Source organism: Trachemys scripta, chromosome 17, assembly GCF_013100865.1.
Source record: "Trachemys scripta elegans isolate TJP31775 chromosome 17, CAS_Tse_1.0, whole genome shotgun sequence".
In the NCBI taxonomy this organism is placed as follows: domain Eukaryota; kingdom Metazoa; phylum Chordata; order Testudines; family Emydidae; genus Trachemys; species Trachemys scripta.
Window position 1 is genome coordinate 24,566,639 of NC_048314.1, and position 26,657 is coordinate 24,593,295.

At 38.5% G+C, this 26,657-nt stretch overlaps 1 protein-coding gene across 3 annotated transcripts in view; it reads right to left on the reverse strand.

Moving 5' to 3' along the window:
* Positions 1–26,657, reverse strand: part of MAPKAP1 (MAPK associated protein 1) — a 161,162-nt gene that overhangs the window by 63,643 nt on the left and 70,862 nt on the right. For all 3 annotated transcript variants that reach the window (XM_034793652.1, XM_034793651.1, XM_034793653.1), the window contains exons 5-7: positions 21,835–22,007; positions 15,434–15,610; positions 2,964–3,073 (exon numbers count right to left, since the gene is read on the reverse strand). In XM_034793652.1, coding sequence (XP_034649543.1) covers positions 2,964–3,073; positions 15,434–15,610; positions 21,835–22,007 — 460 coding nt within the window. The remainder of the gene's footprint in view (positions 1–2,963; positions 3,074–15,433; positions 15,611–21,834; positions 22,008–26,657) is intronic.

Here is a 26,657-nt window from a genome sequence, read left to right on the forward strand (position 1 = left end):
AAACAAAGAAAAGTTCACCTGGAGTTCCAGTTTTATGAAACAATTGCAATACTATAAATCAAAGTTTTAGATAAATTTTCATGGCAATATTTCAAAAAGTAAAAACCTTTTTAAAATAAGGGATTAAATTGAAAGGAGCTGTTCGTTGAACCAGAGGGGATATTCTTTTCCTAAATTAAATTCTTTCACCAACTTTTACTGAAAACAGACATCACAATCTAGTCTTTAAGAATGAACTAATACACATATACACAGGCTCTTACTGTGTTGATAGTTTATGAGATTAAATTCCATTTATTCTGTGTCTCCAAGAGAAAATATCAGAGCTACATTCACTCAAACTGAAAAACCTGGTGTGAAAGAAAGAGCAAATTCTAAATCTCTCTCTACTGCATTTTAGCTGATCCCAAAAGCCTTCTGAGTTCTACTGTCATGTAATCTTAGCTGCCTTCTCCTTCCTTTTTGCTAATAACAGCACAGTGACCACGAATGACTTGTTTCTGATCAAGTGGGAAGTGCAAGAGACTCAGTCAGAGAACATGGCTGATATTTTCCAATACAAAGCTATTTCAAAGACTATATAGGCAACAAAGAGAAATCTGCCAGCTGATGAGTTGCAGTGTTGTGCAGGGATGGAAGTACAACGATAAACCTCTACCTCGATATAATGCTGTCCTCGGGAGCCAAAAAATCTTACCGTGTTATAGGTGAAACCGTGTTATAGCGAACTTGCTTTGATCCGCCGGAGTGCGCAGCCCCGCCCCCCCCCGGAGCACTGCTTTACCGCGTTATATCCGAATTCGTGTTATATCGGGTCGCATTATATCGGGGTAGAGGTGTATATATAAAAATAAGTTATAATGTTGTATTATAGTGATTTTAACACAGGATAGATACATGACTACATGTTAAAAATATATCAAAATAAATAATTTTGCTTATTTATCGAGCTCAAACACTATACGAGAGAGAGAATGAGGATCTGCTTCATGAAGTTTACAATCCTAGGCTCTGATTCTGGAAATACTTATGCACATGCTTAACTTTAAAGTTGTATTGATGTCAATTGGACTATTTATGTGATTAAAATTTAGCATGTACATAAGTATTTCCAGAATCAGGGCTTATTTTAGACAGGACAGCTGACATAATCAAACATACTGGATGAGGTGGTGTGCCGGTCACATGGATAAAAGTTACATTTATAAAAAAAATGCACAGACTATTTCGTATGTACTTCCCAAGCCTCAGAAATTTAAATATACCTATTTCAGAACAGTATAGTATTTTGCAATATACAACTAAGTAGGTATAAGCTTTACAACAATTTATGTGCAGAGATGATATGACAACAGAATCAAAGTCTTAAAGGAAAAAACTCCCTTTCTACAACTACTGAACATAAGTAGCAGAATTAAAGAAAAAGCAGATTTCAAATAGAAAAAAGAGCAGCACTTAATACACAAGGTAGGATAGCAACTGAAAGATTAAGCTAACCATCCTCCTATCAGGAGAGAAATTTGACCCCCAAGAAATACATAAAAGTCACCCAAAAAGTGAACAAAAGAGATGTTTGAAAAAAAACCCAGAACACCATTCATCGCGGCTAACGACTTGTTCATTATGAGTGATGATGGATAAAGACTTCTCACGCTGAGATGAAATCAAGATTTATATGCATTGTTTCCTCTCCCAACTTGTGGGAAGATCATCATCATTTAATTCTATCTCTGCGGCCAGTGATGGGCATCCAGAGAGCTGGTTATCAAACGGCGCAGTCAGCTGGCAAAAGCAGAAACGTGCAGTTGGCACATCTGGACCAAGCCGCCACAGCTGAGGGTGAACAATGACTCCTGGCAAGCGGCCAAATTGCTTGCAGAAGCTAGCAGGTCTCATCTACAACCGCCCCTACCAGCATCTCTCTCTCTCTTTTTTTACGAGAATCAGATTTTCAATTGCTCTCCTCTGCCATTTTTTACAGCTCTTATCGTTCCCTTGGAATATGGCCTTGAGACAGCTCATCCGTGTCCTTCACTGTGTTATCTCTTCTAACTTTTATTAAAACTTCAGCTTTCATCTGAAGATAGCTAATTAAATCCATGACAGATTATACACGCGTTTAAAAAAACTGCACCGAACTATTTTTTCTAAACAGAAAAGGGTTTATTTTATTATCACATACTTAAAACTAAGGGTTATATAAGGAGGTTTCATTCATTTACAAAGACCAGATACTTATCTCTACCTAGTCTATAGACGGGTTTATATTAACGTTCTCTGTGGCGTGACAAGACTCAGTGCAATTTCTCACATTAATTATTTCTTGCTGGACAGATTTCTCAGCCTTGTACTTTCAAAATCTCTCTACTAATATGTATGTGATAATCATGAAAGGCATTGCTTTGCAATCCAGTGAGATTATTACATATTTTCTTCTGTTTTAATGTCAATATGTCTAAGCTATTTGTCAGGGCAACAATATTTTGATAATATTGCAGGAAGTCAATTATTCTGTTATAATCTGCTGTATTTTTTAGAATTTCTTTTAAATCACATTAAATACCTGGTTCTGACCTAAATGAAAAGTATATGAAGTCTAACAAGCAAAGGCATGATCATGTTTCCAGTTCATTTCAGGCTATCAGTGACTGGTGTTTAATGCAAGTGGCTTTGTCATAATAAACAAACATTACGGATACTGACTATATGGCTTTTGCAGGAAACATTATACAATTCTCCCACTGTCAGCGTTTTTCAGTAGTATCTGAAAAGTTTGTTTTCTTTCTGTACCCACCTGTGAACAGAGCAGCTTTGGAGCTGTGCTGAAAATCACCATACCAACTGAACAAAAATTAGCATTTTGCATGACAGTCACAAGAAAACAGATTTCGGGGGGAGGGAAGGGGAGAGGGAGTTACTTATGGCAAAACATCTCTTTACAGAGAGCAAAATATGTATCCCACCTGAACCCCTCTGTGATCCCTTCCTCCGCTTTAAGGCCTTTTGTAAGATGTCCTTCATGGTGACCTTCATACTGTCCACCTGAATAAGTGAGAATCCATGAGCAGCATTTCTGCAAGACACACACACACCTTGTTATTACAAACCATAGGACAGTTTATTGCAATCCTCACCGCACATAAGTGTAGTGAGCAAAACATGTACTAGGTATACTAATGAACTAAACAGAAAGATTTGCATACTCGTGACACGACGAGAGAAGCTAAGCAAGCTCTGATGAGCAAGTTGGGGACAACAAAGGAGAAAAGTGACAAAGCTCAGGGTATGCTGCAAGGGTTTTCCTAATTTATCATCTTCATTTCAGATCACTTTGTGTTTGTCCTTACACAAGGAAAATGAGCAAACACACCAGCAGAACTCCTTTATTTCTCATTATTAGTAAAGCGTGTTAGGTGCTTTGCAGAATACATAAAAAGAACTGGCCCCTACCCCAAACAGCTTGCAATCTCATTTTCATACAGGATGCAATCAAGGTGCAACAAAATAGTAAGGAGGGAAAAACTAGGGCACAGCATTATATTAAATAAAATGAATGGCTTTGTTGACTTGTTTCTTGTGAGCATTGTGGCATAAATCTGAAAGAGAGGATCATGAAAACAGGTTAGTTGGTCTGGCCCTCAGCTCAGAAAGGCATTTTGTGCAGGGACGAAGTATGGTAATTGGCCTCGAGATGGTCATCGGAGAAATGGACAAATGGGGTACTGAGAGTGCCATCCACTGGTGAAGTGGAGAAGATGATGGTGTAATAAAAGAGGTGCCTGGCTGATCAGTCAGTAAATTTTGCCCATTGGACCTTGCAGTCAATCTCTGTTCATGTCAGCAGATGTCACTGAAGGAAATTTTAGAGATGTTGGGCACACACAGGGAAAGGGCTGCACTGTAAGGAAGAAATTATATTTCACAAGGCAATTTAGACAGGAGGAGGCGGGGCTCTCTCACTATGTGGCTATTTCAATATTTTAATCAGGAAACAAAATTCTAGATGAACAGCATCAGGCTGGAATATTTTAAAACTAACTGGCAGTCAACAACAATCCAATCAATACACTTACATCATTATAAAGAGGACCAAACTGAATGTTATAGGATGACCCTAACTCTGGGAAGAAGTTTAGTTCAGATTACTGTCTCAGCCCTATCCCATGCTGGGAAATATCCTAGAAGGATCACTGACAACTTGAGCTCTTGTCACATGTTATTTCTCAACCCCAACCATCAGCTGCACTATTAGTGCTATCGACAATGATGTGAGCATGCACAAGTTTATAATGATACAGGTTCCTCAATTTTGGAATCCACATACACTGGTCTTACAATAAACATAACACATGTGGACACCTACTGTTTCCTTTCCCACATGACCCTACGAGCATGGGGTGGAGGTGGGGAAATATAGCCGTTACATCGAAATTAACATATTAGATTAGATCAGCAGGCCACCTAGACCAGTACCCTGTCTCTGACAGTGGCCAGTACCAGATGCTGAAGAGGAGGAGCAAGAAACCCTACAGTGGATAATTATGGGATAATCTACCAATTTAGGGGAAGTTCTTCCTAAATCAAGGCAGTTATTTGATGGCTTATGCACTGAAGCATGTGGGTTCATATCCATTATACATTAGATAAAATTTAAAAATTGCTTCGGTGAATGTTCTCATTATCCATATAAAATGTCTAAGTCTCTTTTGAATTCTACAAGGCTCTTGGCCTCAGTGAAGCCCTGTGGCAGTGAGTTTCAGAATTGTGTGTTATGTAAAACTATTTCCTTTTAATTGCCTCCCAATTTCATTTCCCCTTCCCCTTGTTCTGGTGTTATGAGACAGTGTAAACAGGAGCAATACATTTACCTTCTCTGTACCATTCATTATTTTACAGAACTATCCTCTCTAAACTAAACATTCCTATCTTTTCAGTCTATCCTCTTTTCATGCCTCTTCAAGTTTGTTTGTTACCCTTCTATTTGTGCTGTATATTTTTGAGACGGAGTGATCAGAAGTGAACACAGTGCTCAAAATGAGGGAGTACAACCCATTTCTATGATGACATCATACAATTTTCAGTCTTAAAACAGCCAGACATTGTTTGCTTTTTTGATTGCTGCCACACACTGAGCAGGGATTTTCACTAAATTCAGAACCCTGCAATGCACATGACTAGTTCAAACTATTCCTTTCAATACACATTACAGTTGTCCACACTAAATTTTACGTGCCATCATGCAGCCCATTCATCTAGTTCTGTTAGATCCCTTGAGTTTCTTACAGTTTTCTCTAGTCTTGACTGATCTACTGAGGAAAGCTTTGTGGTTTTTCTGGTTAAAAGCTGGCATATGGAAGCAGTGTACATGTCAAAACACTACAGTTCTAGTAATGGAAACTCTTTGTTTCTTTTACATTTCCAAGTTATCTGATGTGTGCTACTGATATGTTCCAGGAGGAGTGTGGAGAGCATTTTAAAGCATCAAGGCTGATGAACAGAACTCTGTCCTGAATGAGGGGTCTGCTGTTCCTAGATACTTCATAGAACATTCTACAGTACAGAACTTCCAGGCAAACTAAAACATTAAAAAAAAATGAGGAAAAATAAGTTCAAAATAAAAACAAAAACTAATATGGTCAAACAGGAACCTGACCAGCCTTGCGGACTTAAAAAATGCTTTCAATGTGTTTTCTCATAAGCAAACTAAGGCCTTCAATCTAAGCGAAGAATAAGTCAAGCTGCCTGCTGGGAGTGAAACAAACAATGGCAACTGAGCACTGATGACCTAATTTGGGTTTGCTAATGCTAAGACGTCTCTGGAACTCCCCAAAATGGAAAACAGACTTTTAATTCTTGTCACTTCAGCCGTTAAAAAGGAAAAGCTGTTGTTGATCCTGCTGGTGTTTCAGTCCATTTTAACTTGGTCAAACCTTTCCTATGGAGCAGCTGGCCTGAGAACTGTCCAACTAATTTTACTGAACATTCTCTTACTAAATCATGTCTGAACCACAGCCATTCTTTGCCTCAGAAGCTGGATCCCATCCCAGAACAATCTTTAAAAGTTTATTTTACTGATCAAAGCAAAAAAAGAGAAACCTCCATGTTTTACTATATTTAGTGAGCTATTCAGTAAGTGAGACCTTGGCAAGAGAAATGAAATGTAAAGTGCACCCCACATTTGTAAACTTTTGGATATTTGCTATGGAATAATGCCAAAGGTGTTTGAAATGCCAAATCGGAGTTCAGACTTACTAGTATTTTCTTGCTTTGTTTTAGTTAAATAAAAGAACATTGCTCCTCTGACAATACACAGCAGAATCTCAATACCACATGGTAGTACACAGTAAAACCTCTAATCTGCATTGAAAGTAGATCTGGGCACAGAACAATGAGATTCTGCTGTCATCTCGGGGCAAGGCCAGTGTGTTACGCCATGTTTCCCATGCACCAAAGGGAGAGAGAAGCATGAGACCTCCTGCCCTTTCTCCTGGCACTCTGTAATGCTGTGGAACAGTGCTATCACTTACACTAGGCTGGTGGTGCCAGGGCTCATCCCTATCGCCAGCACTCGGTAGCCTGCAAACTTTGTCAATCCATATTGACCTTCCCTCTCATTAGTGCAGAGTAGTGAGGTGCTAGCGTGGTGGGAAACGCATTTCAAGGGTTACCTGCCAGGTTCTCAGTCATTTCCTACATTGGTACCATACATCAAGTGTCCTCATTACAAGCTATGCCTTATCCAGCATAAGTTTAAGCAGGTTTTCAAATTACATACATTTTAACCTAACCCACTGTTGTGCGATACCATTATTTTAAACCAATGCATTTATCTTTAGCTGCTAGAAAACATCGGACCGACAAAGAGAGACTATTCTATCAATTAAAAGTACCTTTAGAAAAAACAGAGTCAAAGAAATTCCTTAGCCTGTATTTTTCTGTCATTTTACGAAAACATACCTGGGTGACAAGGTTAAATCAAGCAAAGGAAATCCCTGGCACTTATCATCCACAGGCATTACTGATAAATTGTGCAGTGGAGGAATAAAGGATTACCTTCTGTATTTTTTCATTACACTTTTCTTTTGTTACAGAATACATAAATCCATTGTGGCACAATGTAATATGTATCATCGTGCTACACCTGTGGACGTTTCATAACGGCTGCCATGTCTGTGCAGTCAGGAATGATAAGTGAACCACCCGTGAATGTTAATGATAGTGATCATTCTGAGGTAACTTGGCTTTCCATCTTCCTTTACAGCCTTAGCGCTGAAGCCAGGGTGGCAAGGTTCAGGAGAGGAAAATGAAAACAAGAGAAAAGGCAAAAGCTTCAAAGCTTGGAATGTTGATTTTGGGGGGAAGAAGCGGGGGATTTATATAGTATCTTAGTCTTGGGCTCAGTTTAAGTAAATAAATTAACGTTAAAAAAAAAAAAGAGGAAAGGCTTCTGTCGTCAATATTAAGCACAAACTTTTCCATGCACTGTCTGTGTTTCTCTCATGTGGAAACAACTTTTGTTCTATTCTGAGGTGGAATCTATAGCACTTACAAGTTTTCCGCAGAAAATCACTGACATGGTTGAAAACGACTGGTGATGACCAATAATGTTTTCCATCTGAAGAGTGTGAAATCAAAGTATGCTAAAAATCCCAGTTGATGCACTGTCCTTAACTTAAGATGGGTAACTTTTTAGATTAAAGTGCACAATAATGTGAATCATGATGACTCTGTCAGCCCACGTTTTTAGCTCTGCCTCTGAAATGCCTTGCTTTTGTGGGTCTAAAGTAAACCTCATGTTACTTTTGTGTGCTTTTGGGTTTGATTGCCGTACTGTGATAATACTTTAAGCTAACCTATATATATTTGCATTTTATATATGTGATAAAATACATTTTGTAAGTTATATGTACAGATATGAAAACTGAGGATAGGACTATTGTGGGTAAGTTTCCATAACCTCTGAATTGCATTCATAAGTGCACCACAAGGAAGATGTCATATGATTTGATTGTTTCCAATCTGAATCTCTCAGGTATAAAGCTAGTGTAACTTGGGCGGGGGGGGGGAGGGAGGGAGAGGAATCCATAATGATCAAAGCAATTTGAACTAAACAGGAAAATAAAGCGTGCTCCAGGCTAGAGGCCTTATATGCCAAATTTAATCTAGGAGCCAAATGGCAGCAGAATCACTAACTCCTGAACAATGCCATTAGTCAGAGTGTGTCAAGCTGTGACAATAAAATTTTCAGGAAGAAGAAAATCCTAATGGGTAGTATCAGAATTACTTTAAATAACTTTGGATCATTTGAAGTAAGTCTTTCAGGTATTACTTCATCAGCTAACACAGCTCACATTTACATGAATGCAGTGCTTTGTTTGACTCAACCTGACAAATTCAAATTGACATCAAAGCTGATTGTTTGAAAATGCAGTGTTTGACATTGGACAAAGTACTCCTTTCCATAACAGACATTTTCCAAAAACATAACTCGCTAGACTAATGGGCAGTTAGAAGCCACTTCTCCTTGTGTAACTTTGCCAGAGTCCTTGGAACTTGCCAAATTCGGTCATGCCTGCTTAGCTTGCCCAACTGATTGTGCCAGAAAAGAAAATAAGACACAGATGTATTTGAGCTCTTTGAGATGCCAGTAAGAGAGACAGCTAATGGCTTCATTTCGACCCTCCCCTACCAGCTGGGCACAGGTGGGGGCATAATGAGGTCCCTCTCCCTAATCAAACTCAATTATTTACTACTCTATATAACCACAAAGACACTTACATTCAGCTAAGAACATAAAACACACCGTGGGCTGCTTCCAACCATTGCCACTGGGTATTTATAGCAAACTCAAGTGGCTAAGAGAGTCTGCCTTGGCAAGGAGTTTAAGTGTATAAAGTTCTGCAAACTGTTTCTGCTCAAATATGTCCTGCTGAAATGGGGTCCCAGGTGAGGGTCCATAACTGTCTGTTCAGTGAACTGCATAACATCTGAGAATGTATTCAACATACAATATGGGCAAGATCTTGAAATCAAATGCCACGTTTCATCATGAAGCTTCTCAGAAGCATCAAGTTTTTTCCACCAGTAAGTGATACAGTATTAATGAACATTACAAGTCACTAGACTGACAGAATAGCAACTGAGAATACTTTAAGGTGAGAAGGGAGACAAAACAAAAAAGAATACAATTATATGCATTAGTACAACAACAGTAAAGGAAAAGAAGATGTAGAATCTAAACTAAATCCCTTTAACTATCATAAAAATAATCTTTTTACTTTTTGTTTACAAAAATATTTCTCAATTATAGTTATCAAATTTTGATAATCTTTTCCATCTTAAATTAGATTTCTCTAGGGAAATTTGTCAACCCAAATCTTTGTCCAACTGAATAACACACACACATTTGCTTATTGGAAAAGTTGTTAGCAAAGATTAATAGCAATTACTGATTTTGTTTGTTTTATTTCCTGTTAGTCCAGAAGCCACTATCTCTATTAAAGTTAGCTTTCTGTGTAAAACAAATTCCTAAGCCATCAAGAGAAACTAACAGTTAACTGGCAGGTTCTGGTAACATGGAAGAACTGGCCAATTAAGGATGGTTTTGATTTAATAAAAAGGTCTCTTTAGAACCTACTGGCCAGCCATATATATTCAGTAACTCTCCCAGTCTTTAAAAGTCTTCTACTGTAAAATAAATGAACGACAATGAGTATTTTTAATGGTCAGAAAAGAACTTTTTTTTTAGGTCGATCCCAAACCCAAATACTGGGTACAGATTTCTAGAGTGCAGGGTTTTTTTTGTTTGTTTTTTTAATTAATTCATAGGAAGCTGGCAATATCTACATTTCTAGAGTTTTCTTGTTCAATGAAGACCCAGTGCTAGGATGTATTAGAGTATCCCTTAACTGTTACTGCTTTGAGTTGATTGGTTTCATTACACCATATAAAATTTGGAGCAGCTGGTCCACCTTGCTTAATTGGTCTACCTAATATCCTAGGAAAAACATTACTTTTGACTGTGGCTAGTCTCCCTGAGCAAGCAGTATTTATTATTATTGGATTTGATTGTGTCCCCAAGATCTGTGCGCTGACCCCCCCCTCCCTTCTGGGGCATCGTGGGGATAAAAGTCAGTCGCCTGCACAGCACTTTCCCCTACTCCCAGGACCCTGTGGGATTCAAAAGCTATGCAGGCAAGTGGACTGGATTAGCAAGTCCACACTGAGTTGAGATGGGGAGGAGGCTCATCGTCCTCCAACCTACCACCTTTCCTGCAGAGCCCGCTCCGTGGTAGGAATTTTCCTGAAGAGGGGTCCCTAGGGCAGCCATGGTTAGAGGGCATGCCTACTAGCAGGAGTGGCGATGCCGGGGCACAGAGCTACTGTGGAGACAGAGGCATCCGGGGACCCTGCAACTTGGGGCAGGCACCAACATTCATTTTGCAGGTGGGGAAGGGTGTCAGCTACATCCCATCCCCATTAGAAAGATTAGGGAGCGGGCAAAAAATAAATAAATCACAAATCAATATACAAAACTTTTTATTTATTTTTATTTACTCGTTGCTAGTTATTTACCTTCTTCCCATTTTATAGTCTTCAGTTACTAGCAGATTTTTTTGTATGTGTTTCTTTAATTTCCAAATTGTTAGTAAAATCTGAAATTCTATATAGATTTAGTCTACTAATAAGTGTCGCGTTTAAAATGCTCATCTGTGCCGAAAGAGACAAGTCCAGGGCCCTCAATAACATCCCTACTGTGAGAACAACAAACCTCAAACAGAGCTGATAAATGAATAGCCTGTGTATATTTGCAACCCCTCCCCCCCCCCGCCCAGCACCTTCCAATACATTGAAGTTCCACAAGTCATTTGAAACCATTTGAGCAGGCTATACTCCTTCCTTGGAGACTTAAGTTCTAAGCCCGTGGGCTATGTGGTCTTAAATCACTTAGATGCTTTTAAAAAACTCACCCTGGGGTGCCTAAATATGGATTTAGGAGCCTACTTTTAGGTGTTTATTTTTGAAAATTTTGGCCTGTGGGTTTAAAAAACTTCTCTATAACCTTAAGTATCAGAGGGGTAGCCCTGTTAGTCTGAATCTGTAAAAAGCAACAGAGGGTCCTGTGGCACCTTTGAGACTAACAGAAGTATTGGGAGCATAAGCTTTTCGTGGGTAAGAACCTCACTTCTTCAGATGCAAGAAGTGATTTTTGCATGTGAAGAAGTGAGGTTCTTACCCACGAAAGCTTATGCTCCCAATACTTCTGTTAGTCTTAAAGGTGCCACAGGACTCTCTGTTGCTCTATAACCTTGTTAATGTGCTGAAAGCTTAGATAACATTTCATTGTTCACACCAAAGCAATTTTGTTTTGGAATGATGATGACTTTTTTGCCGCTAAGATAATTTTTAATAAAAATTAAATTTTAGCCCTTGATCCTGAAAACACTTAAGTACATGAGTAGTCCCATTGAAATAAAGTTACATTCCTGCTTAAGTATTTGCAGCAGATCAGGATTTTAATTGTCAATGTTTTGTTTTTTGCCTGTAGCAGTTTTGTAAAATTCAAATAAGATACCCTGCCTGTAGTTGCATTTAAAAAAAACAATAATTTAATTAGAACTTTTAATCTAAAGTTGCAATAGTACATAATTTCAAATTAGTTTCACAAAGTCTCAACATGACTGAAATCATTATTTAAAAAAAAAAAATCAAGTGATTTAAATTATTTTAAATTAAAATTTAATTTATTCAGCCATTGATTTAAATCGCCTTGATTTAAAACAACTCTACCATGCTGGGGAGGAACTCCACGAGGAGCTCCTTGGGAACAGCACCTCCCCCTTAGCACCCTTCTGTGGGTTTTAACTGCAAGATGATCCAGCTCGTTATTATTGGTTATGTACAGGCAACGTGCTTATTAAATGAGCAACTACAAATTCTGATGTGGTTTAAACACGGCTGTAGTTTTTTATTGAACTTTAAAGACATCAGCAAATTTAATGAATTTTACATTTTAAAACCTGTGCTTACTATCTAGTTCTGCTGGTACAAAGCTTATTCTGGCTCCATTTCAAGAGACGGATATTGTAGTGTGCAAATACATCAAATATGTGCATCTGACCTTTTAAATCTTAACGCAGGCAATGAGTGACTTCCATCTTTTATTTCTTATTTGCTTATTTCTGTCATTTTAAACAGACAAAACTGTTGTTCTCTCCAGACAGTAGCCATTGCCAAAAAAAAAAAAAAAATTAAGTGAGATCTGTAAATTCTAAATTATGCAGACTGCATATGTTCCATTCCTATGGACAACGACAATCTGGACAGTGAAAATGGTTGCAACTACCACAGAATGAAAAGAAATAACACAGTTGCTTCTCTAAGACTCAAGCAAATCAACAGTCCACTAATTTACCCCATATCAGCTCTGGCTTTTCTTTCACTGTACTCCACACTTCAGGTGCTGGAATACTACACACTTCAAAGCAATGCACATTTAACAGCTGAGATTTTTGAAAGTTCACTTAAAACTTTATTTGTTCAAAGGGACACTATCAACTTCGAAAGTCACATCTGAAGCTGAAAAGTTTGTACCTACTTTTGTAACAAGTGACCCCTCTCCCCCAACATTAGAGGGAAATGATTTGCTAATGTTTTTCATTTTATTCCTTTGGGCATTTGACAACACTTTGTGTATAGCTAATATCACTGTTCTGTTGATTAGCCAGTTGCACTTCCTGTAGTGGGGTACAGTGATACCACTTCCATACAACTGCATTGACAGGAGCTAACAAATATGCTCTCCCCACAACTTGCAAGAGAGTGTTTAATCAGTAACAGCAGCAGCAGCAGAGCTGAAATCGAAGCGGTAGTATGCATGTGCACCCACAGAGAGGAAGGGAGGAATATTTAGAACACGTTTTGTATTGTTGCTCTTGAGCCTCCTGAAAAGACTCTTCTCAACATCAGCAACGGAGCCAAAAAAGGTGTAAAATTTTTAAAGTACATTCTGAAGGGAAAAAAAGAATTCAGGACATGCTATTTAAAGGATGCTTTGTCAGAAAATCAAACCAAATATTTAAGATGACCATATCCTTTCAAACGTACTCCAGCGCTGTATATGAGTGTGTGGAAGCTGAAACAAGGAGGAAATGAAGCAATCTTTCACACCTTATTACAAGGTCCATTTTTGTTTTGGCCTATTTCTTGTTTTGCACAGTTCCAAGTCACAGAAATGAGCCATGCAAAAGAATTCTCTCTTTCTTGTGGACTTAGCAGAACCCTTAGCCTCTAGTGAGTGGATGGCTGCAACACACTGGATATTTTATGTGAAAGCTGGAGCCTCTCCCTCACAGGTGAGAGACCTGGCCCATAACTCTGGAGTGGAGGGTTTCCCTATCACTTTAGGAAAGAAGGCAAGTTTATTCTTCTAAAGGACCTCTTTCATTCTTTCAATGGATACTGCCCTGAACTAGTCAGTACGGCTATAAACCTTCTCTCTTTCAAATCCCTCCCAGATCTCTGCTGCAATGCCTACAAGAAATCAGCTAACCACTGAAGATTAGGTCAAGCGTACAATTAAAAAACCAACGATACTTATGTGACTCAGAACCATCAAGCAGGGTGCGTGGTTAGACTGTGTATTCATGTGACTTTATTACTGTTACCCTCTTTCTACCTCCCCTGGTTCCTCCCTGTTTGGTACCCTCACTTGTCACACCTTGCCTTGTATTAGATGGCAAGCTCTGTGAGCCAGGAACCATTCCTTCCTATATGTTTGTACCATGCCCAACGTGATAAGCACTTGTCCTGAGTGGGATCTCTATGTACTATCTGGATTACTTTGTCCCTCCTCTTTTAGAATGCTATTCTTTTATGAAAGTCACTTTGGCATTGGGAAGACGACAAGGAAGCAAGAAAATCCTCTGCTCTCCTCCGTTCTATTCTACTATACAACATGATCAACACTTGGATGTCTCCCTTAGAGGCAGCTGTTGAATCACTACAGCTTCTCAATGATATGGCGAACATACAACTCTGCTGTAGTAATTGGACATACAGTTAACACACAAGGTTGGACTATGAGCCCAGGGGAGCCCACCTCTCCCACCAGGGCCGGCTCCAGGGTTTTGGCCGCCCCATGCAGCCAAACAAACAAACAAAACAAAAAGCCGCGATCGCGATCTGCGGCGGCAATTCGGCGGGAGGTCCTTCGCGCCGAGCAGGAGTGAGGGACCGTCCGCCGAACTGCCGCCGAACAGCTGGAAGTGCTGCCCCTCTCCGAAGTGGCCGCCCCAAGCACCTGCTTGGTAAGCTGGTGCCTGGAGCCGACCCTGTCTCCCACCAAAGCAAAGTACCAGGGAGGGCAAAATGAGCTGTCTCTCAGTGGTCATCACAGCTGCATGCAGCCTAATGAAACGAATCTGGGCAGAATGAGGGACTTTGGCTCCACTGGAGGAGTGAATAGTAGATTAATGCATGGGATTTCTGAGAAAACTCTTTGGGGTAGGGATCTTCATACCTGTCAGCAAGGCAGAGCGCACAAAGTTGGGATTATACTAAAAAGTAATCATAAATACATAATACATCTTATTTGCATTTGGGATAATACATAACTGGAAGCACCTCTATGTTGTGAATATGGGCCAAATGCCAATATTTTACTGAATAAAGCACTTCCAATATTAAGGAAAAATCTTTTATCACTTTCTTTTTGAAGGACCCAAACATCTGCAAACCAATTTTTTGTCTAGTTTATGCATGGCTTAGGATACTAATTGATGCTGTAATGACTGACCTGCATTTTACACCAAACATACAGTAGCTACGATGCACAGTGCTGAACAGTGTTACATTATTTCTTTCTGCACTGAGTAAAAATTCCATGTATAACAGAGCTGGAAATAATGGTCTCATTTAGGTGCTAGGCCAAAGTTGAAGTGCCTCCAGAAGTTTGGTTCTCTTACAACTACTGTACGCATGAGAGTGTATTATTTAATTTGTGATTCAAAACTTATTACATTTTCAGTTATAAAATAAATTATTTTTCACAAAGGAGGGTGTGCACAGACTGAATTGAATATTATAAACTCAAAAATGTGAAAATCCCCCCAAATATAGAGTCCAACACCTTGTCTGTGAATCATACTGACTGGCTTATTTTTCTCTGCAGTTTTAGAACCAGAAAGCTATTGTCTTTTGGATTTTAGCCATTATGAGAAAAGGTAAAACTGAAGGCCTGAACTGCATTTCCTTTTTGCATGACCTGTACAGGATTGTGTATTCTATTTATGAAGACTCTCAAATACACCTGAAACCTGAGTTTTACAAAGTTCAAATGCTTAAGAGCAGAGCAGAGCAGAAGAAAAAAAGTGTTTGCTAGAGTCTATGCTCAGATGTTAAGATAATTTTGAAAGCTGGTGTCAATACTCACATTCGAACAAAGAGTGACTGTTTAGCTGCCAGCCCTGGAGAAGAGTACTTTTCAACCAATGCCAGAGTGCTGAAGCCAAATTTGTGAATGGGTTCGTTGGAATCCAAGGGTGGAAAGTCTGTGTCAACCTCACCATCGTCCTCAGCAATATGGAGACAGTAGGCATTGACATTGTCACTGAAACAAACAAAGAGCAAGTTTATTTCAGAGGGGAAGCTACATAGCCAGCTAAATTCTCTGGGCCAGTGTCAATTGCTGGATGCTGTTTAGAATAAGCCAGCAGACTTCTGTGGTGTAGAAATCAAAACACTTTAAATATCACTAATTTTCACACAGCATCAAGCCTCAAACCCTTTAGTTAGCATAATCATGTGATAAAGCAGTAACAAGAAAACATTCAAATAAGGCAGAACAGCCTCATATTAACTCATTTGTATACAAAATGACGACAGACCAGCAATTAAAATATTTCAAAATCTGTAGAAGTTATATGACTTGACAAAGCGTCAGTAATATTTCTTTCATTTGTGAAAACATATTTTATGAGGTGACAGTTACATTTTTAGAATGAAATCTGAATGAGCAATATCTATGTTCTTCTGTTTTAGATCTAGTAACTGTGGAAAAAAGCTCTTACCTATAAAAATATACTGAAAGGGTGCAGTATGGACACACATGTAAACAGTGCAACAAAAATATGTCAAGGGAATATCTACATGAAAAGTCAAGGATTTGTGTTCAATGTAAACTATTATTATGGTGGACAGCAAGCTACACAAAAACACCTTTTAAGTTCTATACAGCCCAATCAAAGTAGTTAACATTATTATGCATTAATGCCTGAAATAAATATACACAAGTTTCTCAGGCATATGATGGGGGGAGGGCACGAGGGGGGGAGAGAGCGCTAAACCAGTTTCTTTCCACAGGCTAGAATCACAGAGATCTAGCTCAATATATACAAAACATAATAATGTTGGCTCATTATCACATTTATCATATTAAAATGTAAACACTAATACTTATATTGTTCAGCTCTAATTTTATTTTATTTTTTTTTAACTTTAAGTCTGCCAGCATTCAGTCTTGTTCTAGAGGCATGAAGTATAGCCTCAGTGTTCACATGGCAGTATGTTTCTAAACTCTGCAGTTTAAATTTGGAGTTTTAATTGCATGATTGATGCTTAAATTAATTAATTGCAAAGTGTATGCTAATTGTTTAATTGGTCGCTTGATCTATATAGATCATTTTTTGAATTAAATGAGTTGATTTACAAAGTTTATTGATTGGATGTGACAATGAATTATTTCGCTGACTACCTGATTTGCAATTTTCTCAATTAATTCACAAACCTTTGGTTGCAACTGTGCTTATTGAGAGCGCTTACTCCAGGTGATCTATATGCATACTGTCATGTCTAAGATATTTATTATATAAAATAGGTAATAATGACACATTAATATTAATGTAAACTGTAAATTTGCTAAATGGATGGCTAACAAGAAAGTAATCTAGCAATGTTTGTCACTATAAATTCTGTAATGTAAAAGAAATTTTTATGAGCCTCTCAACTGTTATGAAGAACTGATACATCATTGTAGAACTAATTTTAAACTTCTTCAGGAACACAGCAGTAAACTTTAGGAAAACTGATCAAAGGCAGGACTGGCAACAGAATTTAGAAATGTACAGGAATATCAATTTAGACTGAAGAGATGCATTTCAGTCTGTATTTCTATTAACACACTATAGTGTAGTTCTGCACATGCACTGTCCTCCTTTTCATAAAGCTACTAAAAAATCAGCCCATCCGCATTCCATGACACATTCCAGTGTGAATGCCCACCTGGCACTCATCTTTATACTATACTGTTCTGAGCCATTCCTGGCTCTGCCCTTAGACTGCTAGCCCTTCTGAGGCAGGAACTATTCGTTTGGCACAACTCCCCTAATGTACAAACGTTTATGACTCTGTATAAATAACATTAAAATGTCTGTTTTGTACTTGCCACATGTACATAATTCCCATTAAAGCTAGGGGGAGATACAGGCATGCATCAGAACACCACATTCAGTATGGTCTGAGAGAGATCCCAAAGTGCCAAAAACATAATTATCAACACTGAAATGCTGTCCTCAATCCATACATGTCCTTCTCGATTGCAAGTACATGACATCTGTCACGTGCTACAAACTGACCGTGCTTCAAATGTCCCCAAATAGCAAACAAAAATTTTTGAGGAATAATATAGGTTTAGACACAACTCTGAAATCTTCTTATTTTTATAAGCTAAGTCAGAATTTCATTAGTTGTACACATTTGCGTTTGTTTTAAAAAAAGGAAATCTATCTTATTGTCAATGAAAAAGGATAAGCAAAATATAAATGACAAATTATAGAACTGGAGATCACTTTGGAGCAAATACTTTATCATATACATATTAAGTTGCAGAAAAATTTAGTCTACTGTACAACGTGTATATCTACTTGCTATTGCATCAGAGCTAATACACTGTGTTCCTGATGAGCCGGTATTAACACAAGATATTAGCATAAAATAGATTAGGTTCTAACAATTGCTAGTGAAGCTGTATATTATATTTAGTAAGTACACTATTGTGTGTAAGCTATGGAAAAAACAAGTCTAGTTGGTGCAAATTTTACACATTTTTCATCCAGCATGTAAATTCATGTACACTGGGATAAGATTAAATCCCAAATTTCAGCTAAATGTATCTGAAAATGTTGAAGGTCCTGAAAATCTGAATTTATTGTAGACAGAATGAAGAATTTAACTGCAGTGAGTACCAAATTATAGGTTTTTAAAAATCTAAAATAAATAAATCTGTGGTTCTGAAATTTTTTGTACTCCTGTTTTTATTTCCACATGCTTTTTGAAGGCAGAATAAGCAGAGCACATCCATCAATGGTTAGCAACGGAACGGTCCAGTGGGTTATGATTCTGAAGTTCATATATAAGAGGCCAGGGACAGGGTTGCTAACACTGTCAAGGCTTTCTCATATCAAGAGACACTGAACAGACAAAACTACCAAATGGCAGGCCAAACTGGATATAGCACACCCTCAAATCTGTCAACTATAGCTCACTTATTGTGGATTATTAGGTCAACATTTTAGGATAAGGAAATTGACAGCAAGATATTCCTCTCCTGAAGGTGGGGGCTGCACTTTCACAATGAATAGCTCCTCATTGTTCTACTCCAGTTTGATTAGCAGGTATGCCTATTTTCTGTATTTTTATACCAGATTACAAGTTGGTATAACCCGCACAACTTTTAATGCTTTCTTCAAATTGATCCTCACTCTCTTCCCTTTATCTGTAAAATGACTAGCTCCAGAGCAAACAAAATGAAAGGGAGAATATCCATGCTGAAAAATACGGTTTCATTGTTTCCTCACTGGTCTGTCTGTAAACACTGGCTGCCTCTTGTTTTAGATTATAAACTCGTAGGGGCAGAAACCGTCTTTTTGTTCTGTGTGCCTGGCACAATGGGGGGTCTTGGTCCATGACTAGAGCTCATAAGTGCTACGATAATATAAGTGATAATAAAATAAATAAATAATGATATCTACAAAACCTTAGTTTTATGCATTCCCTTATTTAGAGATGAACTCAGTAAAGTAACAGAGTTAAATTGACCCTTGCCGATGGACAGGCATTGAGCTGCTCTGACAAAATGAATCAAAGAAACATGAGAACAAAGAAAAATACTTACCAATCATATTGAAATTTTGAGATTTTGCCCTTTCCCTGAACCCCCAAGTCCAGGTTCTTATCTGCTACATGGAGAGAGGGTTCCAATGTCCCCCAGCTTTCCCACTAACTCCTCTCCCTGTAATGGGATCTGGGGGCATTTGACAGCATTCCTGGCCAAGCTCATTCCTAGTCAGTGATCACACCCCCAAGAAAGACACTGACATTCACCTCCTCCCATTGGTTCAACAGAGTTAAAATCTGTTGACTTCCAGGACACAAGCCTTTTTCTGAGGACACTGGTATTTTATTTTATGGGATACTTTTTACTTGTTGACATTGGTCAATATGATGTGTAAAGTGTTCTTACAAAGTACATGTGCCGAGACTTTGATACTGGTTGCATCTCACGCATTTAAAATATAGTAATAATACACAACAATCACGTTCTTGATCAACAAATATTTTAAAAAACAGAAAATGGCTATTAACACTGGCAAGTGAAATGGCAGTGTCTGCCATTATTTCTACATTTCTTCACCAGTGTCAGAACACTGAAATGTTTAATACATCAAAGACCTGACTATCACATCTGTCCATCCAAAAGAGCTGGGAGGAACAACAGAGCCAAATCAACAAGCTCCATGGAACTCAATCTGAGAGAAGGCCCACCTCCCGATGCTGCTCTAGCTCTACAATAAAGACGACAGCTAATAATCAGGGATCCAAAATAAAAGCATCTGAATGTAAATCCGAATAACCTCTCTCTCTCCTCTACTCACCCACCCTCATGTCCTGCCAATTGTGCTAGAATTGGAGGAAAGCCCAAGAGTTCTCAACCTACCTCTGAACAAATACAGAGGACTCATGAATACAAACCCATTCCTGAAAAACAGTAGCAAGGGCAAAATTTCCAAGAAAAATGCCACGACCAAGGAACAGACTTGGAAGTTTGACTCACTAACAAATAAAAACATCTACTATACTCTGTTATACTACTTTTGTACCAGAGGTGGTTCTGATATATTATGTTATCATTTCATCCTTTGTTATGCAGCAAATATTGGGCAAGTATTTTTCTAGACTTTACCGTATCATTTTAAAATGAAAGATGTCCAGATTAAAAGATATGAAGTACCTATTTCACAGAACTTGTATGACCTACCATTAAAACATTTTTTTTTTCTTTTGGTAAAAGTAAAGAAATATTCTAAGACCGCACACAATCTATTTTTCAGCGTAACAAATTTAGGGGCAGCTTCCCCTTCCCTTCATGCCTCCCACCCCAAGCAAAGGGATATGCAAGGATTATAGCAAATACTGAAAAATCCATTGACAGAGTGAAGCTGTAAAGAATTTCTAAGGACAACAGTATCTGTTGATCTATTATTGCACAGGTGACTCAGGCCAAGTTCTAGTAGGAAATATAAGGGCCTAGTGCACGATATAGTGGTTTCTCAATTAAAGAATAAAGCAGCATTCACAAAGCAACAGAGGGTCCTGTGGCACCTTTGAGACTAACAGAAGTATTGGGAGCATAAGCTTTCATGGGTAAGAACCTCACTTCTTCAGATGCAAGTGAGGTTCTTACCCATGAAAGCTCATGCTCCCAATACTTCTGTTAGTCCTAAAGGTGCCACAGGACCCTCTGTTGCTTTTTACAGATTCAGACTAACACGGCTACCCCTCTGATACTTGGCATTATCCACAGTTTCAAATAAAACTGAATTTTTATGACTACTTTTGCATTTTTGCCAATATATTCATCTTCATTTTAGTGGTGTCTTTATACACTTACACAGAAGGATGGGGGCAAGGAGATATCTTAGATCTTAACTGCATTTAACCCCATAGTTGTCAATTCTTTATAAACACTGAAAAAATGACAGAGGGTCCTTTTTACAGATTCAGACTAACACGGCTACCCCTCTGATACTGAAAAAATGATATATTCGCACACACATTGGTATAGTTTGTCTATTCAATACTAAGGACTACATTAAAAGAACATTACGTTTGTAAAGTGACACATTCAAAAGTTCAGATTACATGCACAAGCTTAACTCTGATCTCTTGTGCATACGGCTGCAGCATGATTTAGTAATCATTTATATGGTAGCATACTAGGTCTCAAACAGAAGACTAAAATAGCATTCCAAGACACTCAGCACCCCATTTTAGTTATGCCATCCTGTTACTACTCTATAGGCACAGTCAGGCAGGGAGAAGGGAAAGATATTCAGATATTGACCAGCTCTTGCCACCACTGTCAAAATCAGAAGGTTTACAGATCATTACTAGATTTTATTTGATGCACCTCTGTTTGATCCTTGGTCATTAAGAAGTGGTTCAAAAACTACGTCAGACATAAAAATGAAACACCTATCAATGATGCCAACAGCGGTGCGATTTATCTTAATATTACATAGAGTGTTTTAAAATTATGATTCATTTGCACATCCCTGGATTCATATGTTTATCATTATCCAGTACCCAGAAGTTTAATTGAAAGAGAAATAGATATAGATGTGTGTGTATTGCTCACAAAGAAATATTGATAACTGTGTAGGTGGTTCCTGTAAGACTTATTTATAAAAATATTGACATGGAAATCCATTTCATTATGCAAAAACGGTTGTAGAGGAGAAAACCAGAGATCAAGTAGTAGTAAAGAAAGAACAGTACTTTAGTTTGGGTTCCCGTCCTTCACTCGTGTATTGCCAGCATATTAGTCCAATCAGGTCATGCACCTTGGCATTTGCTATCGTCACAACTGTCATTGGCAGCAGTTTGTCTTGGCTTGTGTGCAATGGGAGGTAGACATCAATTTTTTTGGTTGCAGTTGTACCAACATGACCCTGTTGAAAAAACATTTTATTAAAATACATAAGTGACACAGTAAAACAGAGACAAAACAAAAGCTTGTGTAGGTTAGATTCTTGTGTATGCAAATTGGTTGAAACCATATTAAAGAACAGGATTATTAGACACATAGATGAATACAATATGTTGAAGAAGAGTTAGCATGGCTTTTGTAAAGGGAAATCATGCCTCACCAATCTATCAGAATTCTTTGAGAGGGTCCACAGACATGTGGACAAGGGTGATCCAGGGGATATAGTGTGCTTGGACTTTCAGAAAGCCTTTGACAAGGTCCCTCACCAAAGGCTCTTAAGCTAAGTAGGCAGCCATGGGATAAGAGGGAAGGTCTTCTGATGGATCAGTAACTGGTTAAAAGATAAGAAAAAAAAAGTGTAGGAATAAATGGTCAATTTTCACAGTGGAGGGGGTCCCCAAGGATCTGTTCTGGGACCAGCGCTATTCAACATATTGATAATGCTCTGTAAAAAGGGGTACACAATGAGGTGGCAAAGTTTGCAGACAATACAACTACAAAGCTGACTGGGAAGAGTTACAAAGGGGTCTCACAAAACTGCCTGTCTGGGCAACAAAATGGCAGATGAAATTCAATGTTGATAAATGCAAAGTAATGCACATGGAAAACAATCTCCACTATACATACAAAATAATGGGGTCTAAATGATCCCTCAAGAAAGAGATCTTGGAGTCATTGTGGACCGTTTTCTGAAAATATCTGCTCAATGTGCAGTGGCAATCAAAAAAGCTAACAGAATGTTAGGAAACATTATCTATCCCTTTTCTAATAAGACAGAAAATATCATAATGCCACTATATAAATGGATAGTATATCCACACCTTGAATACTGCATGCAGTTCTGGTTGCCCATCTCAAAAAAGATATATTAGAATTGGAAAAAGTACAGAGAAGGGCAACAAAAGTGATTAGGGGTATGGGACAGCTTCCATAGGAGGAGAGATTAAAAAGTCTATTGTATCTCCCCTTTGTCATCTCTTTTTTAAGATGAACATTCCAGAGGTTGGATTGGTGGGGGGGGAGGGAGTGAATAAGGAAGTGTTATTTACCCCTTACATGACAAGAACCAGGGGGTCACTCAATGAAATTAATATGGAGCCGGTTTAAATCAAACATAAGGAAGTATTTCTTCACACAATGCACAGTCAACCTGTGCCACGCATCATCATGGGATGTTGTGAAGACCAAAAGTATCACTGGGTTCAAAGAAGAATTAGATCAGTTCATGGAGGATAGGCCCATCAATGGCTATTAGACAAGATTATCAGAGTTGCAACCCCATGCTCTGGGTGTCCCTAAAACTCCAACTGCCAGCAGCTGCGACAGGATGACAGAGGTTGGATCACTTGATAAACTGCCCTGTTCTTTTCATTCCTGGTGAAGAATCTGGCACTGGCCACTGTCAGAAGACAGGATACTGGGCTAGATGGGCCAATGGTCTGATCTAAGTATGGGCTCTTATGTCCATTACAGTAGCTAGAACTAAAATGTACTACTGTAACTTTCTATATGGAATTACTATGCGAGTTTAAATAATTTCAGTTCTTTTATGCTGTTTAATGAATCAATTAATATCTTTATATAAACAAATGTGAAAGATTAGTTTCACAAGGGCAGTGATCTCATGTGATTTCCTATGAGAACTGAAAACCATTTATGGAAACATTCAACATTTCCACCACAAGATCTTCAATCAAGAACGACTATGAACCCTACCTATGTTCCCAAAGCAACTTCCCACCACAGTCTTCAACTTTAGCATTATCCTTGACTCTAAACTTCTGCTTCTGTCCTCCGCTTCTACCCCTGCAAATTCACCTATCACAACTGACTGTTGCAATAATGCATATGGCACTGCCTTAATCCCCTCTTACCTCAATTGCAGCATCTCCCTTCTCAATGGCATCCCATGTGCCCTGACTCTGGCACATGCAGGATGTTGCTGCCTGTTATCTCAAGGGTACACAGAAGCCCAACCACACATGGTCCTCAAATAATTTCACTGGCTCCTAATCATTTCAGGATACAGTTCAAAACTGCACTTTGGTTTTAAATGCCCCATGGTCTTCCTCCAGCTTACCTCAGAGATGGCCTGCCAGTTCCTCTCCTCCTCACCCCCACCCTCTTTGACCATACATGGACACCCTTGGTACTCTCAGAAGGGAGTCCAAGGGTCGCCACTCTGGTGCACAAAGATCTAAAGGGTCAACATGCAGGGGTCTCTCTCTCCCAGGATATATAAAAAGGGGGAGGAAGTGGAAACTGGCTTCCACATCAAAACAGAAAGAAGGAAGAGGAGTTGGGCATCATGGCTAGGAGGAGTCAGGCAGGCCATGCCAGCAGATACTTACAGAACACAAATTAACTACACATAACATGGATGAATCTTATAGATGCAAACATTTCAGAAACATCACCCCATAGCAAGAAGATTACACTGAGTGGTAACAGACACTACACATTTTTCCAACTACGAGAAACCTATATGATGGCTGTACCTAAGTCAGATGGACAACTTAACCACCTCTTCACTTTACCAGGAAACAGGATTGTAAAACAGACATGGAGGTTAAGTGTTGGTTAAGAATAAATAAAAGATGATTTCTATGTCAAGGCAAGTCCAAAACCAATATATAACTGAGCCCACTTCTAACCATTTAAAACTATTTGGAGACAACCAAAAAGGATTAACTGGTATCATTCCATTTTATTGTATTAAAAAAAAAAAATCTATTTGGCACCAGGGAGATTAAGACTTAATTAAAACATAAAGAATATAGCAACAAAGATCAATAAAGTTTATGTTAGAAGAAAAATGTTTAATCTATAGCTGATAGGACTCTATTTTTAAGCTAATAATCTTTTAAGTGGCAAAAAAATTTCACAATTCCCTCCCACAAATTAACTGACATGAGGATAATATCCTTGCTTTATACCAAGAAGAGAAACCACCATTAGAATTAATCATTAGGAATTCTGGCTTTAAGTAATGGAATTAGAGGATTCAATATTGGACACCTAGGCTGGGAGTATAAAACATATTCTTGTTATAAAATAATTGGGCATGTCAATATAATTTTAAGTTATAGAAGTAAGAGAGTAACTTAAAAATAAGAAGTACTTTTACATTCATGGTAGATTAGCGTGGAAGTATTGTAAAAACTGCCCAAACACAATGAAGTTGAATACTTTTTTTTTTTTTTAGTTATAAGTATAGCTATCTTCTTCCCCCACGTACTCAAGGTACAGAAGAAACTCGACACATCTGTTTAAAAGAAAAAACATGGCTAGATTCAAAAGAATTTAAGAAAATATGAACAGGACCATAAGTTTGTCTGGATAACCATTGGCCCTCTGCTAGATGCACTGGTAAGGGCTGTTAATGTGGAGGAAACAGACACATTCAAGTAAAAGTGTAAATTTTTATATTTTCACTCCAAGTGAAAAACAACTAGTGAAGGTATTAAAAGCATTTAGTGGTAGGTCCAGAGTTCCCATGTCCCCTCACAGACCTCTGTACCAGACATTTTACTCTACAAGACACAAACTGCCATGTCTTCAGCCCAGCCACCACCAGAACAATACTTTCAACCTCTCCACACTACTGTACCCCTTTCAGAAATCGGATGTGTCTTGCGTACCCCCAAGTTTCACCTCACTTAAAAAGTGCTTGCTTACAAAATCAGACATAAAAATACAAAAATGTCACAGTACACTATTACTGAAAATTTGCTTACTTTCTCACTTTTACCATATAATTCAAAAATAAATAGACTGGAATATAAATATTGTACTCACATTTCAGTGTGTAGTACATAGAGCAATATAAACAGTCATTGTCTGTATGAAACGTTAGTTTTTCCGGATTTCGCTAGTGCTTTTTATGTAGCCAGTTGTAAAACTAGACAAATATCTAGATGAGTGGATGTACCCCCCCGGAAGACCTCTGCGTACCCGGAGTTGAGAAGAGAGGGCTATTCACTTTGTGCAGTAATTGTAGTTCTTTGAGAAGTGTCTCCCCAGGGGTGCTCTACTGTAGGTGTGGCAGCGCCTTCGCGTCTGGAGTCAGAGATCTTCAATAGCAGTGACCGTTGGACTGCACATGCGCACCTCCCCTTCCCCGCGCTGTGCACGGGTGGTATAAATAGCGCTATGCAGTCTGACCCCCCTCAGTTCCTTCTCTGCTGCTGAGCCCAAATGTTACACTCTGAAGCAGAGGGGTGGAGGGCAGGTAGTGGTACTTCAATTAAAAGGCAAAAAGGGGAGACACTATTTCCTTAGCCACTACTACATTATCTCTGCTCTTAATCCAATCAACAGACATTTTAACAGGCCCATATGGGCCTGATCCTCCACCTTAGCCAGGATGTAAAATACCTGCACTGCTATGTCTACTGCAATTTAAAACAGTAAGACCATTGTGAAGTGAAATCCTCGCCTCACTTAAGCCAATGAAGTTTTCCCTTTTGATTTCACTGGCCCCAGGTTTCATCTGTGCTCAGTTTATTGTGTTCTATTGTTATTATAACACTGTCAAACGTCCTGTACAATACATTTCAAATTATGCCGTCTCTCATGCTTGTGTTAGACCTTTCTCCTTCTTGCTGCCACT